The following is an 18563-nucleotide window of genomic DNA, read 5'->3' as shown; positions in this document are numbered from 1 at the left end:
TAAAAAATGAAAATAAAATTAATAAATAAATAATAGTGCATGAATTTTCTGAAACTAAGTTTTGTTTTGCTCCTAATGTGAGATAATATAAAAATAGCAGAGCTTAATGGGTAATGGAGCTACCCTGTATCTGCTGTAAAAATAATCATAATTTATAATTATGAATCTTTCTACAATTATTTCTCTACGTTAATATATATTATTAGTTTTGGTTTCATAACACGTACATTAGCACTCGCGATGTGCCATTATTGATATTATTGTTGTCAAAATGAAATGTGAACCATTTGAAATTGATGTACTTACTGATTATGATAGTTATGTTACTTTCAATCCTTTTTATTGTAATTTAAAATTATTAAGTGTTGAGATATTTATTATGTTTTGTAAAGGCATTCTTGTTACGCTAACGGAGACAATGGGTCAGCCATTATATGTAACTTCTTGCTTGCCATTTACATGGAGTGCGCATGCTTGCCAAGGAGATTAATGGGTGATTGACAGCTGAGAGAGAGAGAGAGCATTTACTATCAGAGGAATGAGGAAAACAAACGAAGTTTATGGAAAAAATGGAAGTTTAAGAATGCAGACCAGAGAATTTTTGTTCTTAGGAAGTTTTTAAGTGTTACGTGAATCTTCTGTTAATATTCGGGAGAATATTAATAGAAGATTCTGAAAAGGAATCATAGAATTGTGAGTTTTTAAACTGGAGGAGTTGAGACTGTCAACAAGTATTTAGTAAATAAAAGAAGATATTGTAGTCGACATTCTAATTGAATGTTTGAGGAAATGCTGAATGGATAGTTTCATCTTCTGTCTTAAGGATACTGGATTACTATGGAAAAAGCAATTGGTGAAACTGGAAAATGGCTTAACATGAAGAGCTCAACTTAGATATGTTGTTTATGAAGTATTAGAAGAAACTTCTTTCTCTGGTACAAAAAATATATATATATACGAAAATCTCTAAAGTGTAAATTTATTTTAGAAGGCTTTGGATCCAGTTAATTTTGTATCTATTTATGCAATTTTATTTAAAATGTATATATTGTTTTAGTTTCATTAAATGTATATATATTTTTTATTTTGGTCTTGAGTCAGTGATTTTCTGGATTCTAAAAGAAATAGTTAAGTCATTCCACCAATTGGAATTGAACCCTTGTGTAAATACTAAACACTCGAAGTAAAAATCTCTTTATAGAGATGCAATAAAATAAACAATCTGTTTATACTGCAACTAGAGGCTAAGTCGAAATCCTATTTTAATTAATACAGAGGAGTAAATTAAACAGACATCTAGTTGTATATTTTTAAAAGGTGAGGATGATGAAAATATTTGGAGCCAAATATTTTCCAAATAATTATAAATTTTAAAAAGCAAAGTCTTGAAAACTAAAAACTTTTTAGAACTAAAAACTGAAGACCAAAAGGAACGAAAACTGTTGAAATATATACAGGATCACAGCATGATAGTATTGCTGGCTGTTTCTTGAGAATTGGCATCAGATGATTAATAGCCAAAAACTAACTATGAGCTGCCACATTGTTAAAATTATGTATTAAGAGGAGAGTTCAGTTGGTTTGAGAGTAACGGGGTTTTTGGATGGTTCAAGATAAATGGAGAGTAATTTATTTTGTTTAATTGCCATGAGGGAAAATTAAAAGTTTATATAAATCATAAATAATAATTACAACAGCCAATCAGAAAATTCCTATTTTTGACATCCAGTTTTAAAGCCTATAGTTTATCTTGCTGTTTTTATATTAATATATTCAGTAATTCTTTGACATATTTTATTTACCCTAGAATCCTTAATAAACATATTTAATGATTCTGCCACTGTCCTTGATTAACTGTTTTATTTCTAACCTTTCAATCCATAAGTTCAAATGAAAACAAATTAATTATTTAAAATGCATCCTCTGCACTTGACCACATGAAGATAGACTTATAGTTTGAGTCTAGTTGCTGACTAGTTGCTGGAGGAACTTTTTAAAGCCTTTCTTCAACCTGTTTCCTAGTTAGCTGATCTCTGGCACGGGCATGCAGGTTTTTTCTCCCAGAAACTCGAGTTTTTCATCCCATAAACTCAAGAAAATCAACCATAGAGAAAACATTATTTCAGACAGTAACATATCCTGTTAGAGTTTGGTACCAAGAGATGGTAGCATTTGTTAGCTTGTCTCTTCATCAGTGCACCTATAATTAATGACAGACATGGGCCAGCTATCTGTGATTGGCTACCAGTGGAGATTGAACTGCCCACTCAGTCTCCCAAAATTAGATAGGGTTTAAAGGCCTCGCCCTCCCTATAAGGGAATAAAAAGCATTAGCTTATTATTATTATTTAAAATGATTTTGTTATTAGTACACTACTTTGTGTGATTATATAGTTCATCAAATTCCTGGCATGTACCCTCAGAGTAAGTACAGGATATCATTATAGTACTACATGAAAAAGTTGCATCATCACTAACTTCCTATCAGTAATTTTCCTGCAAATAAATTTCTTTATTGTCGACACTCCAATATTATCAGATCTTATATTTCTGTCTTCTAAGACAGCGCTTCCCAAACTGTGGGCTGCGGCCTCCTTGGAGGCCATAGGTTTTGTTGAGGGGGGCCATGAAATAATGAAAACAAATCGAAAATGTTTTAAGACTAAGTAGATTTTTTTTTTATTTTAAAAGAAACTTATTTAATTTTTATTATTTCTTTTTTGTTATTTTTTATATTTAAATGGGAAAAAAAATCGCACATTGGTGCGGGTTCACAAATTTTGCTTCCTGCATATTTTGGCGCTTAATGAATATTAGTAAATATATGCTTATTCACATAAGTTTCATTTCAAAGCAGAAATCTAAGAATTGCAGTTTCAAATATTTCACCTGATATTGACTTTTTGTGTAGCAGTATTGAAACACATCCATCACATTAAATTATTATTAAACTTCTTTTGTTTTTAATTCTTTCTTTATTACTAATCGTTTTACATTTCATGTGCTTGTACTACAAATGTACAATAACAATATATCTATCTATATAAAAAATATGAGATAATGTGCCATGTCAAATGTGTATGTAAGATGCTAAAAAGGTAATATTTGCATTTAATTTTTGCAATATTCGCTGTGTATATTTTGTATTGAATACAAATGGCCTCGCCTACTCCCGTATACGGGAATAAAAAGGCGTTAGCTGATTTTAAAAAAGGAGCCTGTGTAGCTCAGTGGATGTGGCGTTTGCACACCACGGCGCTTGGCCGCACGAAGGAAGACTTGGTTTCGAGTCTAGTCAGCGACTAGAGGAAATTTTTCTAAGCCTTTTTTCGACCGGTTCCCGAGTTAGTCGATCTCTGGCGGGTTTTTCCTCCCGGAAACTCGGGTTTTTCGTCCTGTAAACTCAAGAAAATCGACCATAGAACCCACATTATTTCAGACATTAAATATATTGTGTTAGGGTTAGGGACCACGAGATGGCAGCACATTTGAGCCGTGTCTCTTCACTGTGTACTGCTTAATTAGTGATAGCCTTGGGCCATCTATCTCTGATTGGTACCAGTGGAGATTGAACTGCCCACTCAGTCTCCAAAGTTAGATAGGGCTAAATGGCCTCGCCTACTCCCCGTATATGGAATAAAAAGGCGTTAGCTGATTTTTTTTTTTTTTTTTTTTTTTTTTTTTACAAATACAATAAATATTATAATAATATGTGTCTATATTACGATTTCTTTTTCGAGGGGTGCCATGAAATATTTTAATTTTTCCCAAGGGGGCTCTGACATCCAGAAGTTTGGGAAGCACTGTTCTAAGATATACAATCTTACTGTATCAGTCTACCTTGATTTTGTCTTCCCATTGCCATTCTGGCAAAAAACTTCTGGTTTTTGCTAACCTTTCATGTCCTGTTCTGTTGAAGTGACCATACTACCTGATATTTCTGAATGCTAACAATTTTGAGTTCTTTCTAATTATCGTAATTTTTAATATGATGTTACCACTGATACCATCTGTTCATTCCCTTAATCTTTCTCAGAACTCTCATATTTAGTCTTTGGTCAATTATTTTTAACTCAGCTGTCATATCCAGAAGTTAAAATTATTTTTCTATACAGCTAGTTTTATGTTTTTACTTATTTCCCTCTTATTCCATATACATTTCTTTAATTGATTTCTTACCATATTAGCTTTACTAATTCTGTCATCTATTTCCATATTTAATTTGACATGGTTATATAATTACATAGCAATATTTTTAGTTTGTGTTTTGGCTAATTTCTCTCTTTATATATATATATATATATATATATATATATATATACAGGGTGTTCGGGATAAATTTGACATATTTATAATTAATTATATTTTTCCGTAAGTTACATGTATTAACACACACTTCTCTTCATTTAAAAGTTTGGACCCTTCTTCATTCATATACAAGATGTCAGAAAGGATGGATAGCTGGAACCCACCTGAATCATGGAAGAGAATAACTTGTATCATGATGATTCGTGCCCGCCATCAAAATAAGGATATTACGACTGCTGCCCAATGCTCCCTGAATACAGTAAAAACAATCAGGCATGAACTAGAGACTTGCAATGGTGACTACGAGGATGTAGCAAGAAGAAAGATCCCTAGCAGACGATCTGATTGCGTTCGTACAGCAGAATTCCTCGCAAATCTGCAGGAACAGGTGTTGAAGAACCCTGGCATTGGAATTCGGGCTTTGTTCGTGGAGTTGCTAACTGTAGTCAAGCCCTGGATAACAAGGGTAGCCAATGGTAGGCCGTATGTATGGCAGCAGGATTCGGCCCCTTGCCACACCTCTGGGAAAAGTCAAAAATGGTTGTCTGAAAATTTCTACGACTTCACCAGTCCAAATGTTTGGCCTCCAAACTCCCCAGACCTTAACCCCATGGATTATTTTGTATGGGGCGCAGTTGAAAAAGACACCAATCGCACTTCCAGTAATACAAAAGCCCAGTTAATGGATAAAATTAAAACAGTTTTTGCGGCCCTTCCCAGGGAGACTGTAGCATCAGCTTGTTCGAGGTTCCGAAGCAGAATTGAAGCTGTGATCGATGCTAATGGTGGTTATTTTGAGTAAATCTTGTTGATAGTATTGTAATTAACTCTGCCTGTAATGTTTTTTTGTCAATTCATTAAATTTAATAGATACAAAGAAAATTTTCTTTTTCCTTACGAAACTGTCAAATTTATCCCGAACACCCTGTATATATATATATATTAAACTATCTCTCCAGCATGCAATTTGTTTATTCTGTTATCTTAATTAAAAATTGTGTCTGAATAGATGAAAAATATGTCAGCTATTTATGCACAAATATTTCACTTGTGTCATAGGTTTTCTAGTGAAAATGAAGTTGTTTTTCATTTTCCCACTAAATGATTAATGATTAAATGAGCTATTCTTGTATTTATGTATATTAAAGTTATTAACCTATGCTTGAAGTTTCACTATAAACACTATACAGATGTTATACTCATAATATGAAAAGTACTGCATGAAGAGTTTACTTTATTATTAACTTCTGACATCAGTTTTCCTTAATTAGTCTGTTATCCTTCAATATTGTCAGATCATATATTTTGATCTTCTAACTTACTATTGACTGCATCAATCCGCCTAGATCTTGGTCTTCTTCTGTGTCTTTTTCCTGCTAAGGAAATGCTAACATTTCCTTATCCATTCTGTTTAAGTGGTCATACAACCTGGAATTATATCTGCTCACACATTTTTTAATGCAAAAAATATTAAGTTCCTCTGATATCTTTATTTTTAATATAATTCTGTCATCGACGCCATATATTTGTTCTCTCAGAATGCTGATATTTGTTGTCTCTAGGTTTTGATCAGCTGTTTTATTTCTAAGTTGAAATTGGTTTGCACACTGTCCTGTATACAGTTAGTTTAATGTTTTGACTAATTTCTCTCTTATTCCATATAAATTTATTCATTTGACTCACTACCATATCAGCAGTTCTGTTGTCCTTGTTTAATTTGCCATACTCACTAAATAGCCAAAATGTTTTGTTTTTATAATTGTCCATTCAGTTATTTAGGCTATTTAGTGAATATGTCAAATTAAATAAGGGCAGTAGGAAAATATGCTAAAGCAGATGCTAAACATGTTAAAGGCTTTTTAGTGAATATGGCAAATTAAATATGGACACCAGAAAAAAATGTTAAAGCAAATATTTAATTTAGTTAAGGAAGCCTGCAAACTTGTAATGGATTTATTTAGGAGTATAATATTATTTGCATAAAGTAAACAGCTGAGAAAATTTTGATATCAAGTCTACAGCAAATTTCCTCTATAATGTGATCCATATAGACTATGAATAATAGCAGAGATGTGTGCACCATTTTTTCACACCTGATTTGATTTTACATCAAACCATACTTCTGCACATCCTTGAATTCTAACTGTAAATTCACAACTCAAATATAGGTTATCTATTATTTGATATAATGTCATATTTACATCATGTAATTGTATCATTTTGAATTGCTTTCCTCTTGGCACCATGTTCTATGCTTTTTTTAGAACTACAAAACTATAATGCACATTGTTGTTGTATTACCATGATTTCTTAACTATAATAAATATTTTGGAATGAATTCTCTGATCCTTACACACTCCCCTTTTGCCCGTACTTGTTCTTCCACTTTCTTTTCCAGTATTTCTTAGTTTATTCTGAGCTGTGCTTACATAAATAATGCTGGAATACTCAGTAGAGAAATTCTTCTTTAATTCCCGCATTCAGTTTCATTTTCATTTTTATGGATGATTTTACTGCTGATCAAATTCCAGTCATCTGGAATGTGATCTTCTGACCAAGCATTTTGAATTAGTACTACTACTGTACAACTCTCATATCTCCATATTTGAGCATTTGTGATCATATAATATCTATTCCAGTTGCCTTTCAACAGCATTTCCAGAAGAAAATCTTACTTGCCTGTGACAGAGATCGATTAACTCAGAAGCCAATGGGGAAAAAAGCCTGGACAAAGTTCTTCTAGTTAGTAGCTACATTCAAACCTATATCAGTCCTCCTTCTGATAGTCTGTCATTATGTACACAGAAACATTACTACAAGGTTACCTATATGTTAATGAAATAAAATTAACGATGCATTTTTTTATTTTTATATTTTATATCAGGATCTTATTCCATCTATCTCTGAAACTGCGAAATTAAATTACACCTTATTTTATAGCACATGCTTCTTATTATAGAAATTTTATTTCATAATAATAAAATTTTTCATATATAATTTCTTTTAAACAGCAGTGAATTTAATATTGTAATTCAAGTACTTATTTTTTTTCTTTTTTGAATTAAGTGTAGAGAAAAGCTGTTTCAGCGAGAGCGATTGGTTGTGCATGACTACAAGATAAACAGAGGACTCGCAAAAGCATGTAGGGAAAACATTAAAATTTATCACTGTCGTGATGAAACATCAGAAAGAAGAGAAATTAGGCTTTCTCAAATTCTTCTTTGCCTAGAAAATACTTTACGGAAAGGTATGCTTTATTCTTTTATGAATTATATACATAATTTTGTATTTCATGATTCAAAAAGCAGAATTAATTTAAGTAAGAGAAAATTATTTGCACCTTTTAAATCATTAGGCATTATTAGGCCTAAAGATTTAAAATTTATCATTAAACCTTTGATTTTTAATATTCCAACATAAAACAGCAAGAGGAATTTCTCACACAAAAATACAGCAGTGAATTGCTTAAGGATCAAAACCAAATAACTAGACCGAGACCTCCACATTGCCTTTAAGAAATATAGCAAACTTACTGGGAATTCTGATCTAATGACCAATCTTCACATTCACATGATGCATCTCGTTAGTAGGCATCCACTGGTACTGAACGAACAAGGATGGGCTAGCAGTTTGGGACTTAGCCAATGAAATTGTACTCTATAATGGCTTAAACCACAAATAATATGATGGTGAAACATGATGAGATTTCATGCTGGCTGGAGTGTGTGTGTGTGCATGCGTGCGCGCAGTGAAAAGTCAGCTACAGGAACTGACTTATCAGTTCCTGCAGCTGACACCAGCAGAAAAAATGAAAATAGCAACCATCAGTATACGAAGTATTAATGGAAAGGAAATTGAGCTTGCAGAAGAACTGGAACAGCACCATGTGGACATGATTGGCATTACTGAAACAAATAAGACAAAAACAGGTAAAGTCTTACTAAATAATACGTACTTTTATTATTATTAGTAGTAGTAGTAGGCTACTCCATGGAGTACTTGCACTCATTAAGGGAAGCCAAGCACTATCTAACATTTGCACAGTATCTATCATACTTTGTGTATGACATTATATTCAGGCAATAATGATCAAGGAAGGGAGGAAGTAGTGATAGCATTCAACATCAAACACGAAGATAAACTTATTAATTGGATGACATTTCCAAGCAGAGTTATGTGGGCAAACTTCAATATGCAGAAAGGGACAATAAAACTTACCTGTGCATACAGAAAGTTCTAAGGAAGAAGTGGTGGAGTTTTTTGAGTCACTACAGCAGGCAGATGACATAAAGAAAATGGAAAAAGTGGTACTTATTGCAGATCTAAACAGCAAAGTAGGAAATGAATCCCACCATGCATACAGATATGTTTTGTGAAAATTTGGAGAAAAGGACAAGGCTAATAAGAATGGTATCTGCTTGATTTCTGCTTATGATATGGACTAGTCATTACTAAGACCATGTTCAAACATAAAGATATGCACAAGTTCATGTAAAGAGAAGACACAAGAAAAGTCTATGTTATTTTTAGTGGTTCAGGACAAAAGAATGTACAGAGAATTGGAAGTTGTTAGTATTTAGAGATATTATCATATTAATCCTATCCTGTCATAGAGAGATTTTTAATTAATATTAATCCTACCGGCTGCACCATTGTTTAAATATAGGATTAGGATTTTTATTTATTTTATTTAATCTCTTTTTCTAACAATTATTTTTTTCAATTCCAAGTGTACCTATATATGCACATATGTTCACTCTGATTGGTGCAATGACCCCTCCTTTTTTACTATTTCTTTCAGAATCCAAATAATCACTCACTCAAGACCAAAATACAAAATAAACACATTTAATATAACAAAAACAATATATATATGTATATATATATATATATATATATGTATATACACTTCAAACAAATATTACATAACTAACTACCCCCAACTTCATTTGCCGATGAAAGGAAAGTGATACAACACCAATGAAAACGTCCAAGCAGCAGTAACCACGACCCTCAACAGTATCCCAAAAACCAATATAAAATAACTCATTTAATGAATTAATTGACCATGCAAACACTGTATCGAAGCTGAGGGAGAGTATATTGATTGAAATAAATTATTTGAATAATTATAATTGGCCTTTGTTTTATTTTCTATCAAAAGTTTGGTTTCCTTTTGGATAGAGGATGTATAATGCTATGCATTATGGGAAGAGTCACTGGTTTCGACCTTTATTGAGGTCGCATCAGTGGGAGCCAGACCCAGAGGTGATACTAAGGTTGAAGTAATGTAGAAGTCATATTTCATATATGAGTAGCCAAATGTGTCACACCCTTATTATTAAAATACTCTGCTTTAGAGATAGTTGTTGGGAATTTTTTCACTTGGTTATACTATTAATTAAAGATACCAAGAAATTATATAATTGGTTTAATCCTTTTCCTAGTGTAAGCAAACAACGTTTGCACCTGAAATGTAATCAGGACTAGGGCAACTCGTATATGTTTGCTTCCACTTGGAAAAGGAATAAATGAAGTATATAATTTCTTGGTATCTTTAATTTATGGTTATAACCAAGTGGAAAAACTTCCAACAACTATCTCTGATCCAGAGTATTTTAATAATAATACTCTTTGGCACCTGGAAAACTTTGCTTACACTTGGAAAAGGATTAAACCAAGTGGAAAAACTTCCAATAACTGGTCTGTAATTCACTGCATCGGTCTTAGCTCCAACCCTCTATATTGTTCTCCTTTCATGCTGAGATGCAAGTTGAACAACCAGGTTAGGAGCATTGCTAACTGTTTACACATTCTTTCAACAACTATGCCGATATTCCATTCTGTCCAGCTGCAGTATGTGAATCAAGGTCTTGTAATAACTCCAATACTTATACCTCATCTACCCTTTTTAACCAGTTCTCCCCAGGCATCTTGAGATAACAGGGCTGTATAGCCTGTTCTTTATAGTTCAGTAGGATCTTATCAATTTTCTCACAATATCTAGTTAACAATGGCCTCTTTTTTTGTAGCTCTTGCTTTAAAAATTTTATATAATTTGAAAACTGTTTACATTAATTGTTTACCTTGTTCATTGTAGCTTTGATAGTGTCAGAGAAATATTAGCAGTAAGTATATTAATAAACTTACAGCTTATATTTCCTAACTTACCTGCTAATATTATTATTATCCCAAAGAAACTGTTTTGGATATGAAAACATGTTAATATTCTAATACAGCTTCTGAAAAATCTTTCTATATGTATCCCTGTTTATTTTATGCTTAATGTATTTTATATCTAGTCATCTCATAAGTCTCACAACAAGCTCTTAACTAATTTTCACTTGATACAATCTGATGATGAATTTAACGAAGCATCCAGCACATTGTCATTAATACACTAATGATATCATGGTGCAAATAATCAGATAAATGGTAATTTATCATTTACCATTAATGCATTGGAAATGTGGTGTTATAGAAAGATGGAAAAGATTAGCTATACAGAGAGAATTTCAAATCAAGAAGTTTTAAGAAGAGTTGGGATGGAAAGAACACTGCTCAAGAATGTTATGCAAAGAAAGCCCAGATTTGCAGGACATCTTCTGAGAGGTTCTTTGGAACACCTGACAAGAACTATATGACAAGGGAAAGTTGAGGGGAAGAGAAGACGTGAAAGACCAACTAGAGAGTGGTTCAATGTCATCGTGGAATGAACTGATTTAAGAATGATGGAGGCGACAGACAGAGAGAAATGGAGAAGAGCTGCTCATCTGCTGCAACCCTCTTTCTAGAGAATGCTACCGAACGACGATGACCATTTATCTGACCCTTTGATTATTAGGATGGTTAAATTCTGATAATTTGGAAGGGTTGGATAATCAAAGTAGAATTACATAGTGCTAGTCAGCTGGCGTGAAAGGGTCTGTTAATTGAAGGGTCATTGTTTTGAAGATGAGATAAAATGGTGGATTACTATGATGCTGATGCTTATCTTGTATACTGTGGGAGTTTTTAGTTCTTAATCTTCTTAGTTTCTAATATATTTTTGTTTTATTCTACTATATTCTTGCTATATCACATTTCTATGCACATTTATTGGTTCTTCGTTTTCTGCATTATTTTCAATCCATCAATCAGTCCTAATAAAAAGAAAAATAAGATAAAATGCTTAAAATAACTAAATTTAAAAGTTCTACAGATATATAGTGATCATCTTTCCTTTTTGGTAGGTTTGGTCAGTATTCTTTCAGACCAAAATTTTAATAATAAATTTTAAGCAGCAGGGTTTGTGTCAATTGAAGAAAATTATTGATACACAAAACTTGAGAATAATTCTAAGCAGATTTCTTTGGCTATGTTTTAGCTTATGATTGTTAGTTTACTTTCTCTTTTAGTGATTAGTTTGAATATTTTAAATTGCATTAGAAATGAAACATGAAACTCATATAAAAAACATTTTTAAAATTTTAGGTTATCCTGTAGCTGGTGAATGTCAAGCAGAAATGATGGAACATCGGCGAACCTTGATGGAATATTATCAGCTTACACCAGAACTTGCCTCTGCATGTGATAAGGATATTAAAACCTTTTGTAGAAGACTAGAATTTGGAGGAAAAACTTTACATTGTTTAATGGATCATGTAAAGCCATCACGCCTTGTTAACAATCACATTAGTGATAGGTGCAGGAGAGAGGTTAGTATTACATATATACTGTCTTGATTTTTGTTTAGATATTTTATCACCTGCATTTGTTTATTAGTTGAAAAGAGGAGTCACAGTATATGAAGAAAGTGTGAAATTGCATTCAATTCATTGCATGACATTTGTGAGTAATCATAATTTTTTAAGTATTTTAATCTGCACAGTCAAAAGCAGATAAGCATTAAAAAAAGTTGGAGATCTAACTTTCCTTTTGGTTGGAAAGACCTGGGTTCAAATTCCAATTAGGATGCAAGGAATCTTTATAAACCTTTTCAGCTGATGTTTTTCAGTTAACCAGTCTAATATATAAGTGGCAAGATTTTTCTTCCTGGAAACTGGGAATTGCCCCCCCCCCCTTTTTTTTTTTTTTTTTCTTCATTCCTAGCAAAAGAGAATGAACTGGTCAACAAATGCCTGCAGTAGTTTAGTAAGCACGATTGTATCCACTCATCAAGCGTGACATCGCTTGATGTCCACAGTCTAAAACTGTGGACATCAAAGACCATAATATTATTATGGTCTTTGATGGGAGGCGAGCTCCCCTACCCCACCTTTTTTTTTTTTTTTCTAATACACTTCAAAGCTGTATAACTGAGAGGAGACCTCCACATAGCCTTTAAAGGAATGCGGAGAACTGACCAGGGCTTCTGACCTAATGTCCAATCCTCACCTTCTCGTGGTGCTATATGGTGTCAATAGGGCATTATATCAAGCAATACTTAGTCTTTATTTGAGTGTAAGTCAGCAGTTAGAATTGAAGACAAGGATGTACATTATCCCCTCTGTTATTCATTATTTATATGGATCACATTATGAAGGAATGTGGTATTAAACCTGATATCAAAATTGGAGATGTTAATGTCAGCTCTTTGCTTTATGCGGATGATGTTATACTTCTAAATAAATCCGCTACAAGTCTGCAAGATTCTCTGACTAAATTGAATAGCTGTTGTAATAGATATGGTATGAAGGTCAGCAATAAAAAGACAAAGACAATGAAAATAGGCAGAATCATTGAAAATGTCAACTGTGTTGTGAATGGAGAACCTGTGGAACAAGTAAAACATTTCAGCTACTTAGGCACAATTTTTACTGAAGATGGTAAACTAAATATAGAAATAGACAACAGAATCAGCAAAGCTGGTATCGTGGGAAGTCAATTGAATAAATTCATATGGAATAAGAAAGAAATTAGTCGGAACACTAAATTAGCTGTATACAAGACTGTGTTCAAACCAATTTTAACTTATGGATCTGAGAGCTGGGTCAGAAGTAAAACACTTGACCAAAGACTAGAGACCGCAGATATGAGAGTCCTGAGAAAGATTAGAGGCGTGAACAGATGGCATCAATGGCAATATCATATTAAAAATGAGGATATTAGGAAAGAACTTGACATTGTCAGCATCCAGGAATGCGTTAGCAGAGCTAATCTCAGATGGTATGGTCACTTAAATAGAATGGGAGAGGAAAGATTAGCAAAACATGTGTTCTCTGCCAGGTTGGCAGGAAAACGACCCAGAGGAAGACCAAGATATAGGTGGATTGATACGGTACAAAGTGCCTTAGACGATAGAAATATAAGATCTAATAATGTTGGAGTCTTGACAAGTAACAGACTGATTTGGAGGAAAATTGTAGATAGGAAGTTAGTAATGATGTAATTTTTTCATGTAGTACTGTCATATCCTGTACACCCCTTGAGGGTACATGGCAGGAATTTGATGATGATGATGATTATTTTTGCATTTGCAAAGATTTCTACAATACTGAAACACTGCTGATGAATTGGCATAATGGAATGCCATAGTACTAATTATCATTTTGCTTGTCTCTGCACCTTTAACACTGCTTTCACATCTCTCTCTCTTTCTCTCTCTGGTTGGCCAAGCGGTTAGCATATCTCTTCTCTGGCTAAGAGGCTGCAGGTTCAAATCCCACCAAGGGCATAGATATTTGTGATTTCCCTGCTAAGCAATTAACCTTTTAACTGCTGATTTTATATTCTACTGACATTGTCCCATGTGCTGAATTAATTTTACAAAAAATTTATAAATAAAATCAATTAAAATTCTTACTGAAGTAAGAATAAGAAGTCCAGACAGCATCGTATATTCTTGATATACATTTGTTCACTCACAAAAATGGCAATAATGGTGTTTTATAAAATTTTGCATAATTAACGGGTGTCCACTTGATTATGCAAATTACACACATTAATTTATGTAGAAATTAATCGAAATATATAAAGAGCACTATTACAACACAGTTATTACTAAGCCTACCAAGTGCCAGGGTATGAAAATCCTAAAAATTTAGCATGGAATGATATTTTTCAAAACAGGGCTGTATACAAAGTCCAACGTCACATTTGGTGCACATATTCCGGCTCTCACGGCACTTCTTCTTCTCAAGAGTGGTATTGGAACAGATATAACAAACTCGAGCTGCATTCTTCTTCTTCTCAGTAGAAGGTACAAAAGAAGGGAAATGCCTTTGTTTGAGACGCTGTGGTTGATCTCCAGGTGATGGACGTCCTTTCAACCTCCCTGTTGTTCTGGGGATATGGTACTTTTGAATTATTTTCCTGATAAGTGCGAGTTGGTAGTCTGCTAAGTTTGTGTTTTTTCCAAATTTTACATTATAGAGATAGTGAGAATTTAGAGTATGATCATAATCAAAAGGTGGAAAAATAGTTTTTTGTAATAGCTAGAAAAATGTAAAGTCCTTGAGGGGTGGTGTTTTTCCACTGCTTTAGTCGTGAAGATGGTGTAGATGGTCTATTATTTGTGATGAAGGTATGAAACTTGTTTGTTTTGTCAGCTATTGTTGTCATTAGTTCTATGGTGAAAAATTGTTCAAAAATATCTAAAGCTGAAGAATCATCAGTGATATTACCTGTGATTATTCCTGAATTACTGCTATCAAATTCGTGTACACTTGGAGTAAATGCATCATGACGCCACTTGAACAATACATCTTCGGTACGCATTCGCTTATGCACGTTCGTATCGAGACTCACTATCTTGCTCGCTTGTAACACTTACATTACCAGGATCTTCTTCATCTGAAGTACACAATTGATTTAACTCAGCCAATTCTTCTCCCGACTCATTTGTTGTTAACAATTCATCAATTTGATCATCAGTAAGATAACGCGGATATTTACTGGTAGACGCCATATTGTGACATCCCTGAAATCCCCGCAGTCACGTGGTTTATGCTGCATGTGATTAGTTGCACCAGTTCAAATTTTTCTCTTTAGATGTCATACAAGGATAGAAACCCAAGTCAAATAAACTTCAATTGGTTGGCAATAGATGGAGGAACCTACCTGCGAAGTTTGAATATCCTACAACTATTCTTTCCATACTAAAAAATTGTCTGAATATGGAAGGTGCGCCAACCATACAAATACAGGCTCAGCAAAGCAGGCGTGTATTTCCGAGCCCGTAATAATACGTTCTCAGCAGTTAAAGGGTTAACATATATACTACTGCTGTGACCTGAGCATGACCTTTGCTGTCTTTGCTCCATAAAAAATCAAATCATAAAAAAAAATTTCTCTCTGTAACTCAGGTGATATGGCATAGCAGTCCATATCTGGACGACTGCTATGCTATATAATAATCAGCACTGTGGAATTGATTATAAGGATTATAGATTAACCACCATACTAACTATGATGCATTCATACATCAATAAATATGTGGATGCAGAGTATCCATTGAAATTAAAATAAGATTTGGATGTTATTGAAATAGCATGGATATGAAACGTAAGTTATCTGATATATTTCATTCATATGGCTGGTTAGATTGTTGAGGGACTGTGGATTGTTATAAATGACAGAAAAGAGAAAATATAATAGACTTGATGAATATGATAATTTATAAGTTAAAATCTCTTCTGGATCTTTAGAAGAGATATCAGACAGATTTTTCAACACACTTTAGGACAGGACAGAGTTAAGAATTGTTGCTGACAATTGAGTAAGAGGATAATTAGCTGGCTGACAACTAGGGTGATATTAAATGAGCAGTGCGATCTTTACAGAAACTTTATTTCATTAAAAAAAAAAAATCCACTAATGGCTCTTATTCTGTATAGGAAAGAATAATTGAGGCTGTTTTAGCCTTATCTAACTTTTGAAGACTGAGAGGGAAGTTCAGAAATATAAGATAAATGAAAGCTTAATTTGAAACATTCATTTTTCCTTGACAGAGTAAACATTTATCTACCATCAATGAAACAAAATGCATTTATTATTCTTGTATATTATTATTCATTGTATGTTATTATTACTGTAGGACAAAAATATGACATACATGTGCACTTAAATACTTTGTGTGGGCTGAACAGCACCCATGTACTTGGTTAATGCTTAGCTTAACACCACTATGAGCCTCGTTTCTGGAACTGTGAAATCAACCCCATCCTACTGGCTCCCAGTGCTAAGCAACATCACACCTCTGCAATTCCAACTTTCTTCTACATGAATACAGCAAAATCACGGAAATCCAAGATTTCTCAATCCACGAAGACATCCTACCCCTAGAAATAAATAGGCTAAAGTCAAGGCACCCTGCAATCCTAACAGCAAAAAATCTTGCAGAGACAAGTTTCTTTGATATATTTTTGACACATTTCAACAGGGGACTTCCGTGAATTAGTGGACCCAACACAGATGCCTTTGGATTTTGACCTACCTCGGAAAACTTGGTCTACCTTTAACAGAATCCGTACCAATCATGGCAGATGTGCAGACCACCTTTACAAATGAGGGCATTATTGCCTCACCCAGGTGCGACTGTGGATTACCCTGCCAGACAATTAGTCATATCACAGTAGAATGTGCCCAATGTGCATACAATGGAAAACTGTCGAACTTCATCCATACTACACTAAGTGCAGTTGATTGGATAATCAACCTAGACATATAGTAGTAGTCTATTCTTGAGTGTCTCTTTTACACTAAATGATTATATATATATTAAAGATTATTGTAATGTAACTTTTCATGTGTGAGCCATATACTAAATAAATAAATAATAAATAAATGCTTTGTGCTCTCATGATATGGTTAATGATGCTTTGTCACGTTATTTTGAGATCCTCCCCCAGGCTCTCTGGTTTTCACCTCACAAATACAATCAACTGCAGATACTTTTTTTTTTTTTGGAAGATTTAATTAAGAAATAGGATTTTGCAGAGCAAGTTTTAATTAGGAATTGGATAATTTATAGAGTTCATACTATTGCCATCCTAGACGAAGCAATATCTTCTGACAGAAGATTGAAATCATTTCAGGTTTGAATTGCATGTAGCAGTAAACATGAGGTTTTTTGATGAGAGAAGCATTGCATTGCATTGAAGAAAGAAGGCCTACTTGCATAAATATGTGATGGGAATGGCATTAAATCTTCTCATCTGTTTTAATTGGATTGTTAAAGCTTCTTTTTTTTCCCTTTTGAAGTGACTGGTTAAGTAGGCTCACTCCAGTGCACCAGTATTCCCTTTGTGGAATTTTTCCTGTCAGTATTTCTCTCTCTCTCTCTCTCTCTCTCTCTCTCTCTGTTGTTAAAAAAGCTTTAACTTGCTGGAATGCTGGCAAGTTAAGCTTTCCTTTTGAAGTGACTAGTTAAGCACTGTAATCGTTGATTTCCAGGGAGGTGTCTATGGACCACACACTGGTCTACAGATATCTCTCTAGGATAGTTATCTTCAGTCATCTACACCATTGCTGTGGTGATCAAGTTACTAGATTCCATTAACTTGCAGAATATAGCATGTTGAATTTTTTCATATGATTGTCTTTTCCAGATAATGGAGACTTTCTTAATTCGGTCTTCTTTATTATTTCATTAGTTTCAGCTTAGCCATATGATTTTTATTTCTTTTTTTTTTTTAATATTAATACTGTAGGAAAAGATCAAAAAAGAAAAAACTTTGTTGGGTTTATGAGAGGAAAAAAATTAATTCACAAATCTAATTATCCACATGTGACACACACACACTACTGCATCTGTGGCAATAAGATTGGTACTCTAACCTTTACTAGCACAGTCAAGCCTCATATACAAGACTTTTACCCACTCATCCATGGTGAGTAGATTTTACAAGCTGGCTTGTAGCTATAGACTGAAGAAGTGTGGAGCTCATCTTGACTTATAGTAATATATCACTAAAAAAAGGTCTTGGGTGAGTAAATTTTTTTTGCATGGCGAGTAAGATTTTGCATAATTTGTCGAGCCCTGCTCATATAACACATGTTTATAAAATATGAATTCACTCTTACAGGAGATTGATAAATAGAGGAATATAAGCATGTATAGCACAAGATGAATTTGTTTATGCATGATTTTCCCCTAGTATCCATTTTGCAGTAACAAGAAATGGATTTTGGTCTTCTAAGGCTAGGCTTCTAACTGCATCAGTCCATTTAGATGTTGGTCTTCTGGATCTTTTTTTTTTTCTTGCTATCATAGCATCATGCCACCTGAGATTAGTTCTGCTGACACATTCTTGAATGCTAACAATATCAGATTA

General features: G+C 33.6%; 1 protein-coding gene across 1 annotated transcript in view; it reads left to right on the top strand.

Annotated features, from left to right (window-relative positions):
• Glg1 (Golgi apparatus protein 1) overlaps nt 1-18563 on the top strand; it is a 285095-nt gene that overhangs the window by 73072 nt on the left and 193460 nt on the right. The window contains exons 6-7 of the mRNA XM_090398148.1: nt 7375-7555; nt 11782-12005. Coding sequence (XP_090254274.1) covers nt 7375-7555; nt 11782-12005 — 405 coding nt within the window. The remainder of the gene's footprint in view (nt 1-7374; nt 7556-11781; nt 12006-18563) is intronic.

Source organism: Typopeltis vanoorti, chromosome 9 (assembly GCF_054136105.1).
Source record: "Typopeltis vanoorti isolate ZY-2024b chromosome 9, IOZ_Tvanoo_1.0, whole genome shotgun sequence".
In the NCBI taxonomy this organism is placed as follows: domain Eukaryota; kingdom Metazoa; phylum Arthropoda; class Arachnida; order Uropygi; family Thelyphonidae; genus Typopeltis; species Typopeltis vanoorti.
Note: the sequence above shows the minus strand (reverse complement) of the source record. Positions and strands in the feature narration are given on the sequence as shown.